The 24,918-nt window shown below is 44.3% G+C and overlaps 1 protein-coding gene across 2 annotated transcripts; it reads left to right on the top strand.

The window, feature by feature from the left end:
* Positions 1–1,004: 1,004 nt before the first annotated feature.
* Positions 1,005–20,583, top strand: LOC128787432 (toll-like receptor 2 type-1). Of its 2 annotated transcripts, none has more exons than XM_053941565.1 (4): positions 1,005–1,184; positions 12,262–12,544; positions 15,246–15,315; positions 17,770–20,583. In XM_053941565.1, the coding sequence occupies exons 3-4, from the start codon at positions 15,302–15,304 to the stop codon at positions 20,153–20,155; spliced, it is 2,400 nt and encodes a 799-aa protein (XP_053797540.1). In that variant the 5' UTR covers positions 1,005–1,184; positions 12,262–12,544; positions 15,246–15,301; the 3' UTR covers positions 20,156–20,583. The 2 variants fall into 2 exon arrangements, with proteins under 2 accessions (XP_053797540.1, XP_053797541.1); XM_053941566.1 differs by lacking the exon at positions 1,005–1,184 and adding an exon at positions 12,099–12,122.
* The last annotated feature ends 4,335 nt before the right edge of the window (positions 20,584–24,918 follow it).

The following is a 24,918-nucleotide window of genomic DNA, read 5'->3' on the forward strand; positions in this document are numbered from 1 at the left end:
ATAGCAGCATTGGGAGTTTCACTGATCTCTCTGAAACTGGTACCATTTTAAGAGACTTCAGCAAAAGTTGTTTTAGCTAACCAAAGAAATGCTTAAAATTGGAAATGGAATACCAAAAATACCAGTATAAAAGAGCAGTAGCTTGCACAGTTCACTAGTAGGGCTGATGATGGAGTGGGGGGAAAAAATCCCCATGGATGCAGTTCCAAGCATTCCATATTGACTTCTGTCACTATGTGAGCACTACATAGTCTCTGGGCATTCACTGCTTTCCCAAGAACTGGGAAGAAGTGACAGCCACCCCTGCTTTCTGCTCCCAGCAGGTTTATGGCTTCTTATATGGGTATTGAGAACTAGGGATACCACGTTATCATTGTCCTTGATTTTCACAGGCTATATTGGCCACGCCTGCCTGGTTGGGCCAGTATTTCCATTATGGAGCCAGAGAATATTTCTGGCATATTTCCTGGAGGTTTGTCGGTACTGAGAGGCGGCACTTGGACAAAGCCAGAATCTCTAGCAGGGTGTTTTCCTGCCCCAGCAGAGCTGCCAGAAAGGGAGCATCCAAATCAGCTTCCCTGGAGGAGAGGGGCAGTGCCCTGTTTGTTGCTGGGTGGGGCTGGTACAATGCTGAGCTTGCTCCTGCAGGAAGGGATTTGGAGAGCCCAGCAGCTTGGCTGCCACCAGTCCGGCCTGGGAGCCTGGATTGAACTCCATGGGAGCAGCAGATGGGCTAGGCTGAGCTGCAAGTACCAGCTGCGGGGACAGGGCTGTCCCCAAGGCAGGCCCCGACGGGGAGCACCGGCATTGCTTGCTCATCTGAGTATGTCACAAGCACGGTGGCAATTGGCACATCTATGCTACAGCTCCTGCAGCTGGAGCTGGGCATGCAGGACTGTTCCAGCTGCTCGAAGAAGCAATGACCAGCAAACAGGACGCGGGATGCTGGCAGAATGAGCCTACGAGCTCTGGGGGCAGGTGAGCTCATTGGAGAGCTGTTAACTTAAATCTTCTGAAGAGAGTGAAGAGCAGGAAGCAAGGGAGGTTTCCACCACCTACACTAGTGCTGGCAGTGCCTGCAGCTCCACCACCCAACTTCTTTCTGCCTCTGGAAAATCCTTGATGACTCCTGGGAAGTCGTGACCTTCGCAGCACCACAGGTTCCTGCAGAGCCGTCCTACCAGGTGAGCTCCTGGCTGATATTTACAGTGTTAGGTTGGGTGTTACTTTATGGTATTTGTTTTCTTCCCTGTCATTCTTGTGAAACACCCATTGTTTATTTTTCCTAGTCACTGAGTCACCTCCATCTGCTTTTGCCCTTTTCACATACTTGCTTTGCTTTCAGCTGTTACTGGAAAATGTGCACAGTGGCACTACCCTGTCACCATGGGTGTGTTTTGCTTCTGCCTTTGATTACCCCGTCCTGTTGTTCAGTCTCTCTGACCACTTCTATGGAGAAAAAGGCTCAGGGCAGGGCTTATCACGTCCTCTTTTGCAACACGCTTGGGTGGAGTGAAGGCTCACTGTCTCCCCAGGACTGCTGTGCTGCCTGGCACTACTCTGTCCCTATGTCAGTGCAACACTCACCCTGCCTTTCTGGCAGAGGTTGGTGTTCCAGCAGGAAAAGGAGGTCCCTGGTGTTGCTTGGAGCAGTTGCCTAGTACTGCATTGGTAGAGGTTTTGCTGGGCAAGTCCCAGTGATGCTTCCTGTCTCTGCAAGCTGAAGGTGTGGAGGAGTGGAAGACAGTGGGTCGGCTCTGCTCTGCCCAACGTGAGCAAGTGACAGAACAGAGTAGGGGAGAGGATTTGTTGTCCCAGCCCTACAAGGTGGTCTTGCAACTGAGGTCCTGGGGGCTTGCACCCAACTCTGCAGCTCATTACTAATGTGTGGACATAGGCACTCCTGGCCTGCTGCAAACTGAATCTTGCTGTTCCTCCCTCCATCTCTCGGGTGGGTTTCCCTGCAAAATATGTCTGTGCCAGCTTGACAAAAACACTTCCTTTGTAACAGTGGGCCACACACTGTGCAGCTCGCTTTTTCTGCTCTGCTTCATTTCCTAGTGAGTTCTTCAGCAACAACAGCAACACAATCCCTCAAACCTCTTCTACCCCTGGGGGTTACTCTGAAGGATTTTTCCCCTGGCTATATGTGTTACTCCCTGGCCTATTTGGGTTTTTAGCAGCCTTGTTTAGAGGTGGTGGAGCTCTGGGTGACTCCACATGGCCCCCTGCACCTCTCTGCTGATTTTATTGCTTGGAGGCTGCCAGCAACCTGCACGCACAGGGACCATGCTGGCTTGAAATGCAGGACCTGCCCAGTGTACAAACTAGTGCCAGATGAACTTCTCTGGCTGTTGTGGACTGGCTTCTCATCTAGCATGAACTGGTGATTTAGTCACTGTCAGCTAAATTGCCAGCAGCCAGGCTTGGCTTGCAACTGTGCGCAAGTGTACGCGTCTCTTGGAAGGACATCAGCCTCACGAGTGACCAAAAAGGCCCCATCCTCTTCAGTGAATTCAGCTCTTGTGCAGGGCTTTTGAGAAGACAACAGATCATACCATTGACTGTCCCTGCCATGCTCTGGGTTTTGACTGGTGTACCCATGGGCTGACAGGCTGTGCTAGAACTCTTCTCCAACCACCTTGGAAAAATGCTCCATTTGCTAGGAGCCATTTGGTTTTAATTTTGACTGGATGTACAACTTGTGAAGGGAAGCTAATGCTTTCACATGTCTTTGTTAGCACAGATGTGTAGGGAGCCTATGCCAGGACCCTGCTCCAGCTCTCAGAGACAACAACATGGAAGGTGGGCTGCCTTCCCTAGGCTGGGCAACAGCAGGTGCTATTTCAGTATTAGAAATAATATTCCAGAACAGTGCAGGGCTGTTTCAAAATTGGAAATAACCTCCTTTTCATGCAATGCTGCGGTGCTGCAGCAGAGCACAGTGCCGTACAAGAATCTGCTGCCATGGCTGGTTCTGATTTAGTAAGAAAAATATTTCACTTCATTTGCTGAACACACCTTGAAAGGTGATTTGCAGTGAGGTGTAGGAAATGCTGAACAGTGCAATCCAGATGTTGAAGATGATAAGGGAAGCTTGCAGAAATGTCAGAAAATGCTGTACCATTCCCACCACTCTCCTCAGACCTGTGAGACAGGGGAACTTATTGCTCTCTTATCAGCTGCATTCATATGAGAAAGGCAGCACACCAGCAGTGTTCCTCCAGCTGCTTGCAGGCACGCTAGTTCACTCTGGCTCCAGCCCATCTCACAATGGCACAGGTACGTCCTGGACAGGGCACATGGCACTTGTGAGGGAATGGAAAATGACCTCATTGCTGCCCTGTTTCCAAACCAGAATGGAAAGCCCTTGCTGCACCTTGCCTTCCCCCACACTTCTCAGGCACACAACCCACGGTCTGTGGTGTGAATGGCTTCTGGAGCTCAGTGGCAGTTTCATACTGATCAGTTCTTTCCAGAGCTGCCTGCAGGTCAATCAGTCCCTCTGCAGACAAGCAAGCAGCTGTTAACCAGAGGAGATGCCAGCCCTACTTCTGCTGGTAAAAGCCTCTGCTTAATCCCAGGCTGTCTTCCTCCTTTGGTTATTATCCTTCAATTAGGCACCTTCCAGTCCCTCCTGTTGGCTAAGGACATGGGGCGTTCACTGTGCTTGATTTCAGGCTCTCCCTGTTAGCACTGTGTACAGTTCATGCATTTGCCAAATGACTTAGCATACCAAGTTTCAGTTTTCCCCATCTGTATGTCCTTGGCATACACTGCACTTTCCAGGGCTGCTAGAAATCAGACCATAGGTATCTTTTGCTTAATCAAGGTTCAGCTGTCTAATTTTCCCACACCGGCCCTCTGGTGAGCACAGATGTAGTTGAGCAATTTTCTCCTGACACTTTGCTATCACTTTCACCACTCAACACATCACACCAAGTGCAGCTGGTCTCCCTCTCCCAGCTTGCAGGATTTGCTTTTGCTTTTGATTGCAGTCTGGAACATCACAGCTTGGCATGGCCTGGCGTGAGCCATCTGTGGCTTGCAGGGTGGGATGCTGCTGATGGTAAGCAGAAACCCGGGACACAAAGACCTGATGGAAATGCCCAGGGGTGGACAGACTGCTAAGCTCACAGTGAGACTAACTTTTCCTGTCTGAAAGTACTTCTGCCTTCTGAATGAGGTTCACAGGCAAGATCATGAGTTTCTCTTGTAGTAGCTGAAACTTCATGACCCAGTTTGATATCCTACAGCAATGTGCAACTTGTGATTGCCCACAATTCACAATAGCATTAAGGAGAGATATCTTTGTGGCTTTTATAGATGACCTGCGTATGTTTGGTGGAGGGTTTGTTTGGATTTGTTTTAAGAAAGTAATGTTTCTATTTACTTGAAAGGTTTTTAATAACAATTTTGTTTAAGTACTGATAAATTACAATTAGTTGAGGACCAAATAATGGCTTATACAAATGCTTCACAATCCTTAAGTGAATATGTTTTGGTGCTTTTTTTTTTTTTTTTTATTTGTTAGTTTCCTTAGTAAAATGTTAGCCTGGGTGAATCTTCCAGAATGGCTGACACGACTGATGCTTAGTAAGCTGCAGGTTTGATTTTGGTTGCAAGAACCTCATGTGCCATTTCCTTTAATAGAGAAACCTGAAATCTAACCAAGACAGTATTATTCTTTCTGAAGAGCTAATTTGAGGGATGAGTTTAAGGACATGGCCTTTGTTCTGTCCTTCTCCTTGCTTCCTCTTGTCTGAGTAGTCCTATATCAATTGAACAGTGAACCTGTTAAGCAGAAGTTCAGCTGTCTTGGCCAGAGCATCACTCATATTTCATATAGAAAGTTTGCTAGAGAAGTCCTCAAAAAACTAAGTATTGATTTCTATGAATAAAAATAGGAAACAGATGGCATCAATTCCAAGTGGTGAAGTGGTTTTTAACTAGTCCAGTAACTAACATTCTCAAATGCCTACAAAATATTATAGTTTTATCTTAGCAAAGATCAAAATAACAACTTTAAGGCACTTGCCAGGCATACACAGCCATGTGTTCCAATAGATGACAGATCGAATGTATCCTTACAGTAATGGGACTGAACTTGCCAATTTCAAATTCCCCTCTGTACTCCTGCAGGGAATAATGCCTAATGACTGCTCTGGTTGGGGTTTTTTTATTATTATTTTTATTACTACTACTGTGGACCCAGTGTTGCCTCAAACATGCTGCAGGTATTAAGAGAAGTCTGCAAGCCTGGGATCCAAGAGAGAACCTGGGTAAGGAAGCATTTCCTGAGAGGAAGGAGTAGGAAGCCTCTGGAGCCTCCCAGATCTCCTTAAGTGTCTAAGTATGCCAGCATCTACTGCTGTTTAGATCAGTCTGCTTACTCAAGAGTATCTGTATTAATTCCTAGAAAAATACAGGCAGAAGACAGACCATAGCATGCCCAACATAGATTTGCATAAGCAGGCTCTGCGCTGCAGCACAGTCTCTCAGACAGGTTGTGTGTAGGATGAGTAAGATGACTGAATCCATGGGAATTGCAGCACTGCCTAGCAGCAGGTGGAAATGCTGTGTGCCAGCTGCTGCAAACTCCAAAAACTAGCCTCAGCTGTACAGTTTATTCTGAAAACTGTTTTCCATTTGTACAATTTATTCTGATGGCAGAGGAGGCCATTTGTCACAAGCTGGAATAAACCTTTTGGAGTCCACACTGTGTGGAGTTACACTTGAGCTAATGCTTGCCCTTTTGCTGCCTTTGATTAGTTTGTCTGCACAACAGCTGCTTCTGCTTTCTGCAAACACTGCACACTGCTTTACAGTCTGTCTCTCTCTGGTGCCTTGCTGCTCTGCTCTGAGAGCCAAACCCTGTGCCAGGGGAGGGGAATGCTGCTGTGTGTGCCAGGACTCTTGGCCCCTTTTACCTTACTGTTTTCCCAGGACATGGGCTTCTCTTTTATATCCCTGGTTTGTGTGTTATGTGAATGGTTGTTTTTTAAAACTATAACCTTTTACTTAGCTTGATTGAAAAGTGTATTTTTGGCAGTGGAGATTGAAATATAAGCACACTGGAGAAATCTCTGGATCTGGTAATAGTACCCATCCCCTGCATTCCCCATCAAAACACCCTGGAATTGAGTTTCTAGAAGCTCTATGTATGAAGCTGAATGTCAATGTCACCTCAAAAAATATGCAAAAAGCCTGTAGCAGGGATTTTTTTCTTTGAATTTCATCTTACCCATTAGACTTTATGTATCTCCTGAAACACAAAAAGAAGGAAAAAATGTCAGCACTCTTTTGGTAGGTAGGTGTAGGTTATAGCAGAGATCAGCAAGTCACAGTTAGTGACATTTGTGTAGAACTTTAAGAATTAGAAAACAGTCCTACCATAGTGACAAGCAAGAGAGAGACTTGGTCAAAATTTGAGATCCTGCTGCCTCTTTAGAGCACAAGCATTTAGCATTTAGATCTTGGATGTCCCATATTCAACTGACAGTGGTATCTGGACACCCTGGAATTTGGATACCATAATTCCTGTTGGATTTCTATGTCTGCTTCTGAGTATGCTCAAGATGTCTCAGCACAGCTGAGACAGTGTCATCCATCTCTGACAGTATCCTGTGGTTAAGCGCTCACTCGTATCTTCTTCGCCCACATTTTCAGCAAGGCTTAATCCAGTTCCTAATCACCTGGGTCCTTCAGAAAGCTTGTCCAGAAGAACAACCTCCTTGTGTTCTGTGTCTCAGCTGTAGCTGCATTTACAGAGGTTTAGGGAACCCATAAAAAAATTCCCTCTCTCTGTTCTGAAACTGGAGAAATCATGGTATATCTTCCCTGAATTTCCTTATTGTCCTGCTTATTGCAGGAAAAGGAGCAGTGGTGACAGCTTGTCTTGGTGATTTCCTCCTGCCACAGGCCTCTTGAAAAGGTTACAGCTTCCCAGAGCCAGGCAAAGCCAGTCCCTCTGTGTGCAGGAGCAGTCTTGTCCTGCTGCCTGCAAATGTATAGGGTAGATTGGATGTATGCAATTGTAGGGACCCAGCTCTCAGCTGCTTCCCTGCTGGTGGGGGCTGGGAGTTAGATGATCTTGTTGCCCTTCTGACTTCCCACCCTGGAAGAGAGGGAGCAAGCATGCCCCACTCCCGGACAGGCAGCCCTGCAGTGCCTCAGTAGGTTCACTATCTGATTTTCCCTTTAAATTACATTAAGGGTTCATCTAATTGCAGAGTACCTGCACTGGTAAAGGTGTGGCTTTATCTACAAAGTTGTTTTCTTGCACACCAGAAGTCATAGGAAAAAGCAAAGGTTGGAGTAGAAGGAAAACCCCTGGCTGAACTTTGGAGTGGGAAGTGCAAGGCTTTTTAGGACAAACCAGCTCTGAGGCACCATGATGAGTTTCCCATTTCCCCATGCCTCCAGGGCAACTGGGTGAGGCTCTTGTTCTGCCTGTGATTTCCAAAGGCTTGCTGAGCCAGTACAAGTGTGATTGCACGACACCAGCAGCTTCCCCATCCTTTCCTTCCTTCCCTGCTAGAGGTGTCCTTCACTCCTGGTAGGTTCCCAAGGAGGTTTTACTCTTCTTTGGATGGCAAGAATTTGGCCTGAGTAAGGCAGATCCTTAGAAAGACAAAGCAAGGTCTATTAATCATCGTCGATTTCTTTATTTATTTTGGGTATTTCCTGGTTTCAGTGTTGTACAATGTTTACCAAAGACGAGCAGCCAAAGTAAACCACACGAATGAAAAATTGCAAATGAAAGAGCCAGCCGCACGGCACAGCTGGTCCCATGCCTCCAAGGGCTTCAGTCGTTTCAGATTAGGTGCACACTTGGCATTCTCCTGCAAATATGCCTGCAAGGAATCATCCTGGAATAAACCTGCCTCCATGCACAGCAACTGACAGAAAGCTGAGGCAGGTCTGGAAAGACTCTCTAGCAAGAGGGGGGATTAATGTGCCTGCTTGTTAACTCTGGCAGAGTGTGCAGTCGTCATTGTGCCAGCAGAGTTAGGGAGAGCAATTGGAGAGGGATTATTTTATGATTGGTGGCATTCCTGGGGGATGGGGCATTTATCTGGGGCCTTCCTTCAAGGAGTAAAAAGCAGAGGGGAGCACAAAGCAGCTCCTTCACAGATGGCAAACGGTTTCAACATGAGGAGCCAAAACGGATGGAAACGTTCCCTTCTCCCTTAATCCAGTTGCAGACCTGACTCACCCTGACTGAGTTTCTGGTATCAATGTTGTCCTGTTACTCAGTGAGAATTTATGAGCTCACAGATTTCTTGTCCAGCAAACCAGCTTGCCAGCTCCTTGCTGAGTTCCCCCTGAAAAGGAAAGGGCTGCCCAGCCGGGAGGCAGGATTTCTCCACCTGCAGAAACAGGGAACACGCCAAATTCATTCACAGGCTGCGCTTCATCATGAGAAGTATGAGAAGTACTTTTTTTACAGAAAAGTTTAGACCACTGAACAGTAGGGGAGAAGAGTCCAGCCAACCTTTACTTTATCCATCCCTTCTCCCATTACTCATTGCATTTTTGTTAGTGACTCTTGAAAAATTCTTTTCAGCTGGAAGGCCCTGCAAATATCAGAGAGGACACTGTTAGAGGCAAACATGGAGGCACCAGAGAGATCACCAAGAAAGATGCCTCTTAACAGAGTGTTGTACATCTCAGTATGTTCTGCCTGACCTTTCAGTCCCAGATGTGAGCTGGGAACAAAGAGTTCAAGGAATGAACCCCAGAGAAATAAAGTACTCCGAAGAACGTATTTTAGAAAAATTTGTTGACACTATTAATCATGGAACATTCAGGAAATTAATTTTAAATGATGTCATAAAAATAGCACATGAAAGAAGTGTAAATGTAACATAATTTCTATAAATAGAAAAGAATATTTATACTGACACTAGTGTAAGTTATAAGCTGAAAACAAACCAGGTGGCCAGTCTGTTGGGTAGACATTGGATAATAAGATCCAAAGATCTTCTTGTGCCCACAGGTGCAAACTGCAGGGTGAGTTAAGCGTCAAAGGACTATAACTGGAATTGATACAAGGTAGGAGAGTGCATCTAATTTGATGTTCTTTCCCATGGTAAAGCAGATGTAAGGTAGACAAATTCTATTACCTTACGGCTGTCTCTCAACCAATTTATTCTGGTCCTGTAGTTTGGAGCTATGGAGATCTTGCTATGGAGCTATGTAGTTTCAGCTATGGAGATGGAATTTGGTTGTTGTTTGCTGGTTTTTTGCCTATATTTTCTCTGATTCCTCTTCTTTGACAACTCTTCTGTCTGAAAGCTGTTAATTGCAGAGAAAATTACTTGAAAGCATGAGTTACCATGCTTTCCATACTTACTGAGATATACACAAGTCTTTTTGGCATTGCTACAACCCTCTCTTGCATTGCCACAGCACTGCCATGCTCTTCCTGCCACATCCATGTAACATACTCGGGTTGTTAGAGAGGCATTCAGCTAAAAGTTTGTAAATATAGGTATTTCACAGCAGTAGAAAATGCTTTGGTTTTGATATGGTGTGTTTCTTTCTGTAGATACTGTGATAAAGACAAAAAGGCATCTGGCAGCACAGGCACAAATGACATGGTCTTTTCTGAATCTGTCATTACTTAGCTGGTACTGTTACAGTCAAGAAAACTTACAGAAGAGCAAGAAATGCATTCTGAAGATAATTTATAAGGAATGATTAAAATAGCTAAGTGTGTGCTTGAAAGTCAGCTTGGACTGTCTGTTTTCAATCATACTCAAATTCAGAAAGTCAGAGAGTGGTCCAATATTGGAAATAACTTACTATTTGAAGATGATTTGGTGGCCCTATCAGAAACCACACACACATTTAAAATACTTACTGACATCTTTTTATGATCAGGCTTTTCATTTTCAGTAAAAACTATGTTTTCATGCATGTTTACAACTCAGTTGAAGTCAAGCTTCTAAAAAGTTTGTTTAAAAATTATACAATTGCAAAAGAAGGCAATAGAAACAATCCCTGCAAGAGACTCACAAAACATGTTGTTTTTCCAGTGAGTGAAAAAACCCTAGGAAGTAGTACCTTAGATATTTTCCTATTTTTAAGAAATGTGGCATACTGATAGGCTATAAATCCAGAAAAGTAGATACACTGAAGAAAGAACTTCTGAAGTCTTGAATAGCTGAGAAAAAAAGATTTGGAACTGCCTAGTTTTCTCTTTCTGAAATCCGCTGTCATGTCTAAAATATTCCATGGCATCAGATACAGGGGGAGTCAGCAGCTGAATGGAAAGCTTGAACTACCTGTGCAAAATACATCCTGGCATTATCTTTTTTGGAACAAATACAAAAATCTTTATATTTTTATGGTAGATGATAATGATCTGCTTCATTTCCTGCTCAGATTCTTGCCCAACTGTTAAACACAATTTTTTTTCTATTGTATAACAAGCACTTAAATATGTATCTCTGCATCCCAGCAAAGTGAGCAAAGTGCTTTCCACCTCCGTACAGGAAACAAACTCTAACTGGTTTTGCAATGACTTGGTCCCATTCCCAGGAATGTTTCCCTTCCATTAAAAAAAACCCCAAGAAACAAAAATCCCAAATCAAAACAGGAAAAAAAAAAAACCACTTTTCCCAGCCTATTAGCACTAGTTAGGTGTAAGCACAAAATATGTTCATGCATTCCTCTGAATGGGGCAAGACTAGGTTTGCTGGACCTTCCCACACTGGAATGCACCAACATGCATGTCCCTTTGCCCAGCCTCTCTTGAAGGAGCTTTTACTTGGAGCTGAGCAAAGATTTTTTCCTCCTTATGGGAAATTCCGGTGCCAGGATGTTAAACCCTAACTTCCTCAGAACAGGCTGCCAGTGATGACTTGCACCCGGTGGGCTGTGACAGGGTACTTTCTCTCCTGGTGAGATGAAATGAAGCAGAAGCTGTCCAAACAGTGAGCATAAGAGATCCCATTCCTCTCTTTTCCCAACCCTGCCCCCCTGGTATTGCAGCTTGTGCTGGGAGCCCGTAGCCATAAGTGTTTGCGGCTCTGTCCAAAATCCTGCAAAATCTTTGGAAACAGGAATGGCACCTCTTTTTTAAAAAACTGGAAATAAGGGGTTAGGTGTCCAAACACCATTCTGGGCAGCCCATATTAGATGACCTTTAGGCCAAACAGCCTAGGATACAGCAAAGCAAACTGAAAACACAAAAGAGTGAGATAGATAGATAGATAGATAGATAGATAGATAGATAGATAGATAGATGGATGTAGAGCAAAGAAGAAGTTAGTTCTAAACACTGGGTGAGTGGTACTTGAGTAAGCTACACAGAAGTATTTCCTGAAGATCTCTAAAAAAACTTAAGAACAAGCTTTGTATGTTGATAATGTTGTACCAATCAACATTATGAAAATGGCAGAAAATATGATTTCCAGATTATGTCTGTTTTTAGGGGATGGATCCCCAGCAGCAGCAAGCTGGGAGTCTACCTGCCCAAGTAGATTTGGGCTGAATGCTGAGCTTCCAGTACCATGTGAGTTGCCTCAGAGTTCTCGGCTTGGAGAAACAAATCTGTGTGGTGAAAACAGGATTTTGTATGTTTGTCACAGTGGTCTTCAGAATAGGGTGTCAAAACTTGCCTTTTTTTCCACTGTATATTACTGGAAAATATGTATTTACTGTATATCCTATAAGAAACAAATTTTTTCAATGTACCTAAAGGGCAAAGTAAGAAAGGAACTCTGTTGTACAGCTTTGCCTTGCATGTAGGTTGTTTCCTTGCGAGTCAAGAATTCACCAGAAATATTTTTGTAGAAATTACATGTTTTCTCTTGTTGAGTCATGCTGTTACAACTGCTCTAGAAAAATGAAACTTTCCATATCATTAAGATAAGCTTTGGTGTCTTAGTGTGCAAACTTCCCTGCAAGATGCTCCTCAGTTAAGGTAGAAAATCAGTGTTGTGTTTTTCTGACTGAACGCTTTCAGGAAGGATATGACAAAAATAAATCCACAACTCTGCTTCCTTGGCAGAGGCAGTGCTGTAGGCTAGCTGCTGAATGACTAACCAGTTATATCATTATCGTGCTCTGCCACAACTGCAGGGTAAGGATTGCCCAGAAGAAAAACAAAGGTAATTGGGTCCTTTGCATTTAAACTTCCAGTCTGAAGATCTAACCAGGGGATTGAGCAGCTGGCAGGGTAGGCCTGATACAGAACACAACAAAGTTAAAATGGTTTATTTTTTGTTATCATGTACCTTTTTGTTGTAGCTTGAAGATGAATACCTGAAGCTCTGCAAGACAGATTAAAGCACGGGCACCAGCAGTGCACACAAAGAATCTATTCCCAAGACCATGAAAGGATGCCAAGCCATTCTGCTTTCAATTACATGAGTGTTATACCTCCTACTCCAAAGACTGCAAGGACAGATTTGACTTTTGGCTTTTCCTTGCCATCCTTTTCTGGGGCACTTAGGGTAAGAGCATGCCAGATTCAGCCTGCTTGACACTGCTGCAGCCAAGCTGACATACTGGCACATCCTGGTTACCAGTGGTAAGTATGAGGAAGCAGTTTTGTGCTGTTTACAAAGATTTGGAAAGTGTGCTTTCTGCTTGCATCACAGGCTGGTCAGTAGTTTCATTCCTCCCTCCCTTTTCTACTGCTTCTGCTTTTTCTTTGAGGCAGGGATCTGGGACCTGGGTTAGGTCCCTTCTGCACTGCTCACTTGTCCTTTCTCAGCAGAAAAGCAACAGGCAGCTCTCAATGTGGACACTGACATAGAGAAGGAAAGAGAGGAAGGGGGTGGGGGAATGCAGGATCCTTTCGTGTGAGACTGGGAACGGGAAGTGCTTAAAGAGTGCATCATGCTCACTTCTGCTTGTGCTGCTGTTGGATAAACGGGAACATTTAAAGGAAGGCAGCTTCAAAAATAATGACCACATCTCTATCTAATCGCCATCTGCTGCTGGTAAAGGCTTGTACAGTGTCTCTGCTTGGAACATCTGCAGTTACAAAAGCACAGCTTTGTTGCAGAACCATGTACTTATCTTAGGAAAATGTAGTGTAGGTGAAGGCATGCGACTTGTTTTAAACAGTATTAAAGAGGAAGGTTAATAGTAGCTTAAATTTGGAAGAGGAGAGAAAGCACCTACAAGGTGCATCGTTGTTCAATGCTAAACATGCAGTTACTCTGGAGAAAAAGCAGTTGAAGAGTATGCTCATCTTAAAAGACAGCAGCTTTCTCCTACTTTAGAGTCTTTGATTTCAAAATAAGTTGTTTTGAGCCATGCTGCACCTCAATTTGAAAACTAATGCTCTGGGAGGCAAGTGGCTGGTACCTTGTCCGTGTGTGTGGGGCAGCTTGTGGAGAGCATTTTTGCACATCCTCAAACCTTCCTAAGTCTGGATAATGTGATAAACCCCGACAATTGCCCACAATTCTTGTCATTTTAAGCAGCTTGCTGAAATGGACTGCTTGGTATGTGAGCTGTGGCACAGTCACACCAGTCCTCTCTTTCTGAGAGAAACTAGAAACCTGGCCCAGTGTAGATCCATCTGTGATGAGAGCTGGCTGAGCCTGGATGTTAGGAGAAAGTGGCTTCTGAAAAATCAGCTGGTGCCTACCTCAATTCTCCACAAATGTGTGGTGATGAAGCTGTAACAGATAGAAGAGTGTGCCCATTTCACACTGACTTATGTACATGGTCTTCTTCTCCAAAACTCTTCCCAAATTAACTAAATTCTTTTTCCTGCATCAGAGAGGTGCAATTTTGAAGACAAAAATATACAGTAACAAGTCTCATTGAACCCACAGTTAATATTTTGAAAATGGAAGTCTTCCCTATTGAAGAACAAGAAGCATTTCAGCTGCTAGAGGGAAGAGGTAGCTTTGGGGAAGTTGATGACATCCTTCCACTAAAAGACTATTTTCCTTCTCCTCTCTGCCCCACAGCTGGTTTGCCTCTATTTTACAATGTTATGCTTATCATCTATCCTCTGTAATAGACAGAAAATACAAGGGTATCTCAGTCTTCCAATTTCTTTTATCTTAACCTAATGTGCAACGCTAATGTCAGTGCAGTGGAACTGAAGGTTGCTATGAGGTGCATTTGGGCACTCTGTGGGCTTTGCCACCCTTGATCACACTGCTGCTGTGGGCCCTCTAACAAGTGGCAGGAATCCGTCCATCTGTCTGCTCTCAGGCAGGTACCTCTTGGTGCAAGAGGTCAGCAAAAGGTGACAATTTTTGAACACAGAAAAAAAAATGGTAAATGCAATAGGAATGTTAGTGTTTAATTTAATGGACTTCCTTTTCAGAGCTGCTAGGACGACTCCCTACCCCTTTATGCAAACAGCATACTTGGCTATTTGACCAACCATGTATTGCTTCAGTCAGGTTAAAATGAATGCCATCAAACCTCCTCTCTCAAAATTGCCTTTGATGTTTATAGAGAGCTACTTTGCTTCAGACCGTGTCTTGTGCTTCAGACAGAATATCATTCCTGTTCTTATTCATTTTCTGTTGACAACATATGACTGTAATGTCCTAGGCAATTAAAGGATGCTGAGTGTTTCTATAGTACTGTCCTTTGACTAAACATTTTGACTCCAACACTTAATATAATACATGCATCACTATATATAGATAATATTTTACAGAACTTACATAACTTGGTTGTGCTGAGATGTTCTGTTTTCTCAGCACAGTGAACAACTCCCAGTGCCTACCAGACAAAAAGTATCGAAAGTAGAGATACAGGGAGGTGAATGCAGTTCTGCCTGGGAACTATTACTTCACTTAATAGTGGAGGAAGTGATTGTGAAAGAATGGCTTGCACAAAATGGTTGCATCAGCCTTTCCAGCAATGGGAGTTGACTGACAAAAAGAAGAGACTGACACTAAATTTTATCTTCCAAAGAAGAGCATTCAACTACAATCTGTTCTCATTTTTTGCGTCCCCACTCAGCAGCAATGGTAGAATTTGTTGAAATGTGAGTTTGAAGGGTGAGCCATACGTGCTGGACAACCCTGGACTCTTCAGAAGCCATGGTTTCCTCAGGGGAGCCACCACTAGAGAGAAGAGATGCAAACTCATATGATTCACTGACTGCGTAGTTAAAGGACAGTGGGAAACTGGGAACATGAAGTTTTGTTTGGAGAGAACGATTATTTTGAGGCTGAAAGATTTTCTCACTTCGGGACTGTCACCTCATCAGACCTGCCAAAAATTTCCAGCTTTCGTTGTGTTTGCAGGTATAAGGTGACCATTCAGATGCCTTGACCAGCACACGAGGAGATTGAAACACAGCATGCAGTACACAAGGTAAGTACTTGTCCTAGTTTAGGGCAAAATTTGAGAGAAGACCTCCGGAAGGAGCCCCCAGAAAGCAAACTCCCCACGGCCCCTCCCTCACCTGGTTCGGGAAAGATTTCCTCAGAGAGAAATGGAAAAAAACCTGTTTATTTAACAAGTAAAAACACTCCCCAATACAAAAAAAAAAAAAAAAAAAAAAAAAAAAACACCAGATGACAAAACCCTTTCACCGTTCTGAAGAGATGACAAATTCAGAAAGTCTCTCCTGGGAGTGGTCGCCCAGCTATCAGTCTCCGGCACTGGGGATGGCTGCTGCAGGTCACAAAATGCAGACTCTCGGTGTTTCTTAATGTTTCCCAGGTCCAGGTCCAGAGCAGGTTCAGATGATATTCAGGAAAAGGAAAGGGAAGGAAAAAAAGAAACAGTCCAGGGTAAAAATTGGACTGCCTAGCTAAACTAACTAATAAGCAAAAGCAAAAGCAAGCAAGCAAGCCCAAGCCAGCCAAGCCTCCTAGACACAGACCATGGGGGGAGGTGAGCTGGCTGATAACAAGACAAAACAATCCTTCACTTTCAGAGTCAGTCCTGAAGGCACAGAACATAATATCAGGCATAAACAGAACACATGATTTGGGATACAAACACCATACCGTCACCCTAGGACAGTACTTAACCTCTGCTTATTCAGGGTTTACGGGTAGTGTTCATCTGCACTACTGGAACTGTTTGCAGTTCAAACTCGGTGAAATGTTCTTTGGCACCTGTGGCAGGAAACACAGCCCTTCTTTACATTAAAATCAGTATTGTTCTAATTACATCCACTGTTTATAGGGTGGCAGTAACATCCATATCCCATCTATTACTGGTGTTGCTTTACAGAGGTCTGATAGCCTTCATTTCATATCAGGTTGTTCTGCCTTTCCAGTAAAGAATGTGAATTGCTTACACAGTGTGCAAAAGGGTGTGGCAAGAACTCTGCTTTTAGAAGCCCTGAGGCTGGTGAGACTCCATGAAGGGGACCCCCAGATCTCTTCCAGGAAAGTTTGTAATGTTGCAAACCTCAGCCCACTGGAAGGGCTGAGAGGGAGAGCAGGCTCTGTTTGGGCTTCTGCCTGCCATGTAGCCATACAGAATGGGCAGGCTGACACTGCACGGGCTGTGAGTGTTTGTAATCAGAGAATCACAGAATCACTTTGGTTTAAAAACACCCTTAAGACTATTGAGTCAAACCATTAACCAAATATTGCCAAGCCTACCACTAAACTATGTCCCTAAGCACCATATCTGCATGTCTTTTAAATACCTCCAGGGATGGTGACTCCACCACTTCCCTGGGCAGTCTGTGCCAGTGCTTGACTGCCCTTTCTGTGATTTTTTTTTTTTTCCTAATATATAGTCCAAACTTCCCTTGGTGCAACTTGAAGCCATTTCCTCTCTATCACTTGTTACCTGGGAGGAGAGACTGACCCCCACTCACTACACTCCCCCACTGACTACAGACTCATTTCAAGCAGTTGTAGAGAGTGATAAAGTCCCCTCTGAGCCTCCCTTTTTCTCCAGGCTAAACAACTATAGCTCCCACAGCTGGTTCTCTTAAGACTTACATTCTAGACTCTTCCCCAGCTCCATTGCCCTGCTCTGCACACACTCCAGTACCTCAATGTCCTTCTTGAAGTGAGAGGCCCAAAACTGAACACAGGATTTGAGGTGTGACTTCACCAGTGCCAAGTACATGGGGACAATCACTGCCCTGGTCCTGTTAGTCACACTATTCCTGGTACAGGCCAGGATGCCATTGGCCTTCTTGGCCACCTGGACATGTACTGGATCATATTCAGCTGCCTGTTGACCAGTGCCTCCAGATCCTTTTCTGCTGGGAAGCTTTCCAGCCACTCTGACCCCAGCATTTAGTGCTATGTGGGGTTGTTATGACCCAAGTGCAGCACATGGTACTTCATTCTGTTGAGTCTCATACAATAGGATTCAGGCCATGGATCCATCCAATCCAGATCCCTCTGCAGAGCCTCCTTACCCTACAGCAGATCAACACTCCCACCCAACTTGGTGTTGTCTGCAAAGTGAGTGTGCAGTTGATCCCCTCATCCAGATCACTGATGATCTAACCATCTTCTCCTATTTAGAGCTGAAACATCCAGCTGTAGCTTCTTTGCTGAGAGGAAGCATAATGTGAGAGATTAAAGAGGTGAGAGCCATAGCCAATGTGCCTATAGAAAAACAGGATACTAAGAATGGTCCTTTATGGCTCTTGACAAGTGATATGGCTGTACTCCAGGGATGAGCAATGCACCATGGTTGCAGGGCTGAGAATGTCAAGTAGGAGAGGAAGACTGACATCACAGGATAACATACAAAAAAAATTATCTGGGATTACTAAAAAAATGGTGCAGGATTTCAAGATATTTCAGATGCTGTCCTACCTTCTCTTTTTTCTGTTTCCTACAGCAAAATGTCCATCCAAGCAAAACACAAATCAAGAACTACACACATCTGGCGAGTGTTGGCCATCTACGTGATCTTAGCTGCAAGCCTCTCCAAGCAACAAGCACTGAAGCAGGCTTGTCCTTCATGCGATGCCAGTCAGCTTTGCAACTGCTCCTTCATGGGCTTGGTCTTCATTCCCCCTGGGGTCATGGCCAAAATCACAGTGTTAAACCTGACCCACAACAGGATAAAGCGCATCCAATCTCAGGACCTGCAGCAGGCTGTGAACCTGAGAGCCCTGCTGCTGCAGTCCAACGAAATCAGCTCCATAGATGAGGACTCGTTTTGGTCCCTGGAAAAACTGGAGCTCTTGGACTTATCGAATAACAGCTTGGCTCACTTGTCCCCTGTGTGGTTTGGGCAGCTTTTTTCACTCCAGCACCTTCATCTTCAAGGCAATTCCTACAGAGACCTGGGGCAGAGCTCTCCCTTTTCTAGCCTGAAGAACCTGAGCTCTCTCCACCTGGGCAACCCACAGTTCTCTGTGATAAGGCAAGGGAACTTTGAGGGTATTGAGCTTCTGCACAAGTTGTGGATTGATGGTAGCAATCTCAGTCAGTATGAGCAGGGAAGTTTGAAATCAATTAAGCAGATAAATCACATGATCCTAAACCTAAGAAATAGTAATATATTCTCAGAAATTGTTAGGGACCTTCTGCACTCTGTCACTTGGCTGGAAGTGACAGAAATCAAATTACCAGTTGAAAGAAAAAGCTTGGTGCAGAATTCTACACGTCCTTTTACGATACAAAAACTTACGTTTAAAGAAGCTTTCTTCACAGATCAAACTATTAGCCGAACAATAGTGTCACTGAAGGAAATCACCTCTTTAAAAGAGTTAGAGGCAATCAATTGTGTTCTTGAGGGGAAGGGAATATGGAACACTAAAGAAATTGCAAGCAGTGGACAAAGTTTTGTTGAAACAGTAACAGTAGTAAAGATAATGATTCAGAATTTTCATTTGTTTTTTGACCTGGAAGGTATGGAGTCACAAATAAACAAACTAAAAAGACTCACTATCGCAAGCTCTAATGTTTTCATGGTACCATGCAAACTTGCAAGACATTTTTCATCACTTCTGTATCTGGACTTTCATGATAATTTGCTTGTAAATAAGCGTTTAGATGAGACAATCTGTGAACATTCCTGGCCTTCATTGCAAACTTTGAATTTAAGTCAGAACTCTCTAAAATCTCTGGAACAGACTGCAAAATATATATCTCGTCTACCCAAATTGAATAATCTTGACATTAGCCAAAATAATTTTGGTGAGATTCCAGATGCATGTGACTGGCCAAAATTCCTGAAATATTTAAACCTGTCCAGCACTCAAATTCCTAAAGTAACGACCTGCATTCCTCGAACACTAGAAGTTTTGGATGTTAGTGGAAACAACCTGAAGGAGTTTGGACTGCAGCTCCCACTTCTGAAAGAGCTGTACCTCACAAGAAACCAGCTGAAGACCCTGCCGGGTGCCGCACCCATTCCAAACTTAGTGTCCTTGTCCGTCAGAAGAAACAAGCTGAACAGTTTCTCCAAGGAGGAGTTTGAGTCCTTCAGGAGAATGAAGCTGCTGGATGCCAGTGACAACAACTTCATCTGCTCTTGTGAGTTCCTCTCCTTCATCCACCACGAAGCTGGGATATCCCAAGTGCTGGCGGGGTGGCCGGACAAGTACGTGTGTGACTCTCCACTGGCGGTGAGAGGGGCGCAGGTTGGCGCTGTGCACCTCTCCCTGATGGAGTGCCACAGGTCCCTGGTGGTGTCGTTGATCTGCGTCCTGGTGTTCCTGGTCATCCTGCTGCTGGTGGCCGTCGGCTACAAGTACCACATGGTCTGGTACCTGCGGATGACGTGGGCATGGCTGCAGGCCAAGCGGAAGCCCAAGCGCGCCCCGCCAAAGGACATCTGCTACGACGCTTTTGTCTCCTACAGCGAGAACGACTCCGACTGGGTGGAGAACACCATGGTGCGGGAGCTGGAGCAGGCCTGCCCTCCCTTCCGGCTCTGCCTGCACAAGCGGGACTTTGTGCCGGGGAAGTGGATTGTGGACAACATCATTGATTCCATTGAGAAGAGCCGCAAAACGCTCTTTGTGCTGTCCGAGCACTTTGTGCAGAGCGAGTGGTGCAAATACGAGCTGGACTTCTCGCATTTCCGCCTCTTTGATGAGAACAACGATGCGGCGATTCTCGTCCTCCTGGAGCCCATCCAGAGCAAAGCGATTCCCAAGAGGTTCTGCAAGCTGCGGAAGATCATGAACACAAAGACCTACCTGGAGTGGCCTGCTGGTGAACAGCAGCAGCAGGTGTTTTGGGAAAACCTGAAAGGTGCCTTAAAGTCATAGAAGTCAGCAGCCCCCATTTCAACATATTTCCACAAAAGGCTGTATATCAACTGTGTCTTACTGTTAAGAATCTTTACTTTCTTATTTTTCTTTGTAACTGCAATTGCCTTTGTTTTATATTGTTCTTTCTTATTTTTCTTTGTAACTGCAACTGCCTTTGTTTTATATTGAGATAGCTATCATTTTACCAACTGGAAAAGGCCTGTTTTAGGCTTTCCTGTGATTTGATGCTCTTGTCTTTAAAAGTCCCTGCCAATAACTGTGATATTAGGAAACCATGTTGGACTTGATATACTTTTCTAAATACATTTTGCTGAGTGCAGGGTATTTCTCTACTTTTTACTCCTGTTACCACTATCCCCAACAGGTTTCTAACAATGCCATTGTAATTTTCAAATGAAATTAAAAGCCATGGGCTTCAATCAATATTTCCCCGTGTCCATTTCTTCCTGAAAACGCTTGTTTTTGTCTTCATGATCACCACCACTTTCCTTTCTACCTACCCGCAGAAATAGCTGAAGCCTTCTATTTTTGAATGTGAGACTGTATTTCTAATGTGTGGGCTAGATGGTGTTGCAGACTGGCTCAGTTTTAAGTTTTGCTCTTCTACTTCTGAGAGCATATTTACGTATTCACTGGGCCATGCAAGTCTGACTGCTCTACTTACCTTCCTTTGTAGTTGGTGAAGAAAATCACAGGGATAAGAGGCAGTTCATCTCTGTACTTCAGTGTGAGGTATCTCCTAGAATTACTATATTGCTCTCCACTGATTACAAAGGGAGTCTAGACAAGAAGGTACATACAGATGTGTACATTAAGGTAGTCAGTCCCACACTGAGTGCTTGGATTTCTTGTATTTTACAGTTTCTTATTATTCAGAGACCTGAAATTGTCTCTGAAGGGATTAAGTTAGGTATGGTTTCTCTAACTCAACCTTTTCATGTTCCCTCTTGCTTGTTTTATTGGAGTTTAAGTACGTGAAAGTCTAGATCTTGATCAAATTTTAGCCATGCAGTTATTTTGTGGTGAAATACTAAAGCCTTGGTGTATGGGCTGACTAAATATTTGAAAAACAGCAAAATTTGTGTATATTTTCTGTTGCTATACTTATACATCTTCAGGTATGTGTTTGTATGTGCTTTTATAAATGTGTATCTATTCACACTCCTGTGTGTGTATGTGTACATGTGTCTACACAAGATAATTTCTGTAGGTGGAGCCTGCAAACACCACTTTCAGTTCTGTTTTCCTATTACAGTGTTCTCTCCCAGGGCTATGAAGTCTGCTAGAAAGCAATTTTTCTGTTAACTCTCTTGGAGAAATATAGCTGTTGGTTTAATCAAGGCTGAACTCCAGGTAGGTGATGAGTGAATCATCCAAGAGCAAACGCTGAGCGCTGATAAAACAAATTAGGAGAAATGTGTGCCTAGAGGTAAGAAGGAAAATCTTGCCAGTCATAACAAAGAGAGGGTCAAAGAGAGACGTGGGAGAAGCCTTAGTTTTCACACAGTACACTCTACCATAGATCCAGACTTTCGTGTGTTGGCACATTTAAAGGGCCTGATAGTGTAACTGCTCTTATGCAATCAGATCACCCAGCTGGGAATTCCCCTGCTTATATTGTCAAGGTTGAGTGGTGAAGTGGAAACGGAACAGCAGCCTGAGGGGAAGCTGGGCAAAGAATGATCATCAAGAGAGAGACAAAACACAGCATAGGTTAACTGGCATGCAGGCACTGGAGCTGCAGGTGGCATCTCTGGGAATCTTTTTGGCACAGAGGTGAGTTTTCAGGTAGGTGAAGGCTGGACATGCAGGGAAAGACAGTGGAGCTGCAATGCCAGAGCAAGAAGCAAACAGGGAGCCCTGGGAAGAGGCAACCTAATCTCTGCCACCAATCCTCCTCTGCAAGGGGGATTCAGGGTGTTCAGGGCTGCTGAGCAGGAGTGTGGGGTTCGGAGGGATTTCTGGCTGCCAGCAAAAGTAGAGCAGGGAGGTCCAATCACAGGCATCTGGCAGAGATGCATGGCGGGCAAAGGAAGGTTCTCCTGGAGAGATGTGACATGTTGATGAGACCAATGTCCTCTGGGAAACAGGACAGAGGAAAGCAGCAAATGAAAAAGAGACAAATTGGGTCAGACTGTGCCATTTCTGCACAGTTTCCTCGTGGGAGGGTGTCTTGTCCTATTGTCCTATTTGTATGTTGCCTTGCCTGTATTGATACCAACTGCCCAGGGAAGGCTGGGAGTGAAGGTGGGGTGCCTCAGTTTCAGGAATTCAATCAGAAAAGAGCTCACTGAACAATGGCCTCAGGACATCAGCTGCCTCCTCACCTAACTCTTATCTGCTGCACATCTTCTGTGTCAGAAACAAGCCAGGGGCATGGCCCTGTGTGTGTGGATGTGTGGCTGTGCATATGTGCTGTTAGGGCAGTGCTGGGGGCTGAGAACTAGGACATGCATAACCCACACACTTCCAGGTGGAGAGCAGCAGCCTTCCCCAGTCTGCCTGTGGTTTGGCCTCTTCACCAACCAGTGGCTCTTCCTCTGCAGGCTCCATAGCGCTGCTCAAATTTACCAGCCCACATTTAGCTGGGTAGTGCTCCCCAAGCTAGAATCAGTTTGCACACCATTGGCATGCTTTATTTTAGGTCTTACATTAACCTTCCCCATTTGTGAGCATTTATAGAACCTCGTTCTGCTGTCAGTCATGGTTTTGTTTAAGAAAACGTGTGTATTTCCTCAAATACTTCTACTCGTGTGGGCCAGGGAAAATAAGCGTGAGCATGTCTGATGGCTTGGACCCTTTTTCCATAACCCAGAAACATTTTGGATGCCTGGTTCATCACAGCACCTTATGGTATAAGGGCATCTGTGCAAGTTTATGTCTTTTTAGTTGCATTTCAGTTTAATTTTCTTACTGTGGCTTTTTAATTCCCAGCACAACAGGGAGAAGTGATTTCTTGATAGGGCAATGATATAATGGACTGGGGCTGTATGTCTGAGTGGGTGTGGAGAGGCCTGAAATGACCTTGTAAGTCAGGGTCTCAAGCAGAATCATTAGGCAGAAATCAGAAGGGGAAGAGAATGGCTGAAAGTGAATGAGGATGGGAATGGGATTCCTCTGAGTGTCTGTTCAGATTACAGATGAGCAAAAAAACTGGAAAGTCAGCATCCTGAATCACCAAATGCAGTTCAGTCCTGCAGTACCTGGATGGTTTCAGGCTGGTAAGGTGGAGAGCCATTAGGTTCTGCTGTTATTTCCTGTGCAGTACCTGCTCCGTTCCGTTGTGTGCTGCCAATTTTACACCTATAAATAACCTGCCTATAGATAGCTTTTGACTGATCAGGCTGCCTGGTTGCTTCATTTTCTAAAAGTAAGTATTTTGATGACAACTGTAAAAATACCACTTAAATCTGTTGCTAGTAAAACTCACACTGCTCCTAGATTTACTCCTTTAGCCTACAGCCCTGCATTATCCAGTTACTCATGGGAGACCAAAAAGCCCTGCAAAAGAGCCTCATTTGGACAGCAGATGAGTCTAAATACTGACCACAATTTTTTGTTTGGGGTTCATGGGGACAAATATCTAGGTATCTAAACTGTGATACCCCATTTTAAGGCAATCAGATAATTTCTCTTGAAGTCATCACATCTTAATCTGGGTGTCCAAGACACACTATATTAATTGCTCCTAAAAGATGTTCTTTCTCTCCATTGACTTTGGAGGACATGGTGGATGACCAGTTCAGCTGTGGGCATCTAAAGACAGGGAAGAGAACCTTGTCCTTCAAGATCCAGAGCTCTACATCAGAGCCAGACAGAGATAAAAGGAAAGTAACACAAGGGGTCAAAATGTTTATAGTCCTCCAGGTGGGAAGAGATGGAATGACTGAAAAAAATATCCATAACTTTTCCTCCCCTCCCCATATGCCCAAACCATCTTAGTCAATTTTGCCCCTTTTGGATAATCTTAAGCAGTTATGACTAAAAATAACGCAGCTGGAAGGGTGAGACTTCTCTGTATTAACTTGTAAACATGGGTCAGCTACTGTAAAACAAATCAGAATATTAATCCAGAGTAGAGTAGATCTTCTGCACAGAATCTCAGTGGGATGACTGAGGGAGAAAGCAGTTCTCAAGGAGCCAATCTAACCTGATTAACCTGATAGAGAGCCGACAATGATTTTCTGGACTCATTGGCTGGTCCCTTTGGGGATTGCTCACTCTTTCCACCCTCAGTAAGATAACTATTGAGGTAGGTGTGGCATGCTGGGGAAAACTACATTTTAAAAATGCTCTTTGATCCTTGCCACAAAAGGTTATATTTCAATATGCAATAAAGGTTTTAAAGGGAAAAGACCACTCTTAGGCTTCAAAAATTATTTTTCCAGCTCCTCTGAAGGATAGAGGAACTAAAGGCATCCTGTTAGGAGTAAAGACAAGCTAGATATTGCGGGAAACTCTGAAAAAAAAAAAAAAAGCCATGCCAAATCATTGTTATAAAAACTGTGAGAGGAAAGTGGAGTGACACAGGACCCACATCTGTGTGGCTTCTCTTGAATAATTTCAGTCCACAAGACCAGAAACAGGCTGTGGGGCTGAAAAAAGCTATCTAGTCCAGTTAGCTGACTGGATCTGAGCCCCTGGCTCTTCCTTGTGGCTTGGCCTGATCTTCTCTCTGCCACAGGTTCCCAAAACAGAAAAAGCATTAGCAGAGGAGAAGGATGTGGCAGTGAAAAGGAAGAGCTGAGGCAGTAGGCAAC

Source organism: Vidua chalybeata, chromosome 4 (genome assembly GCF_026979565.1).
Source record: "Vidua chalybeata isolate OUT-0048 chromosome 4, bVidCha1 merged haplotype, whole genome shotgun sequence".
In the NCBI taxonomy this organism is placed as follows: Eukaryota; Metazoa; Chordata; class Aves; order Passeriformes; family Viduidae; genus Vidua; species Vidua chalybeata.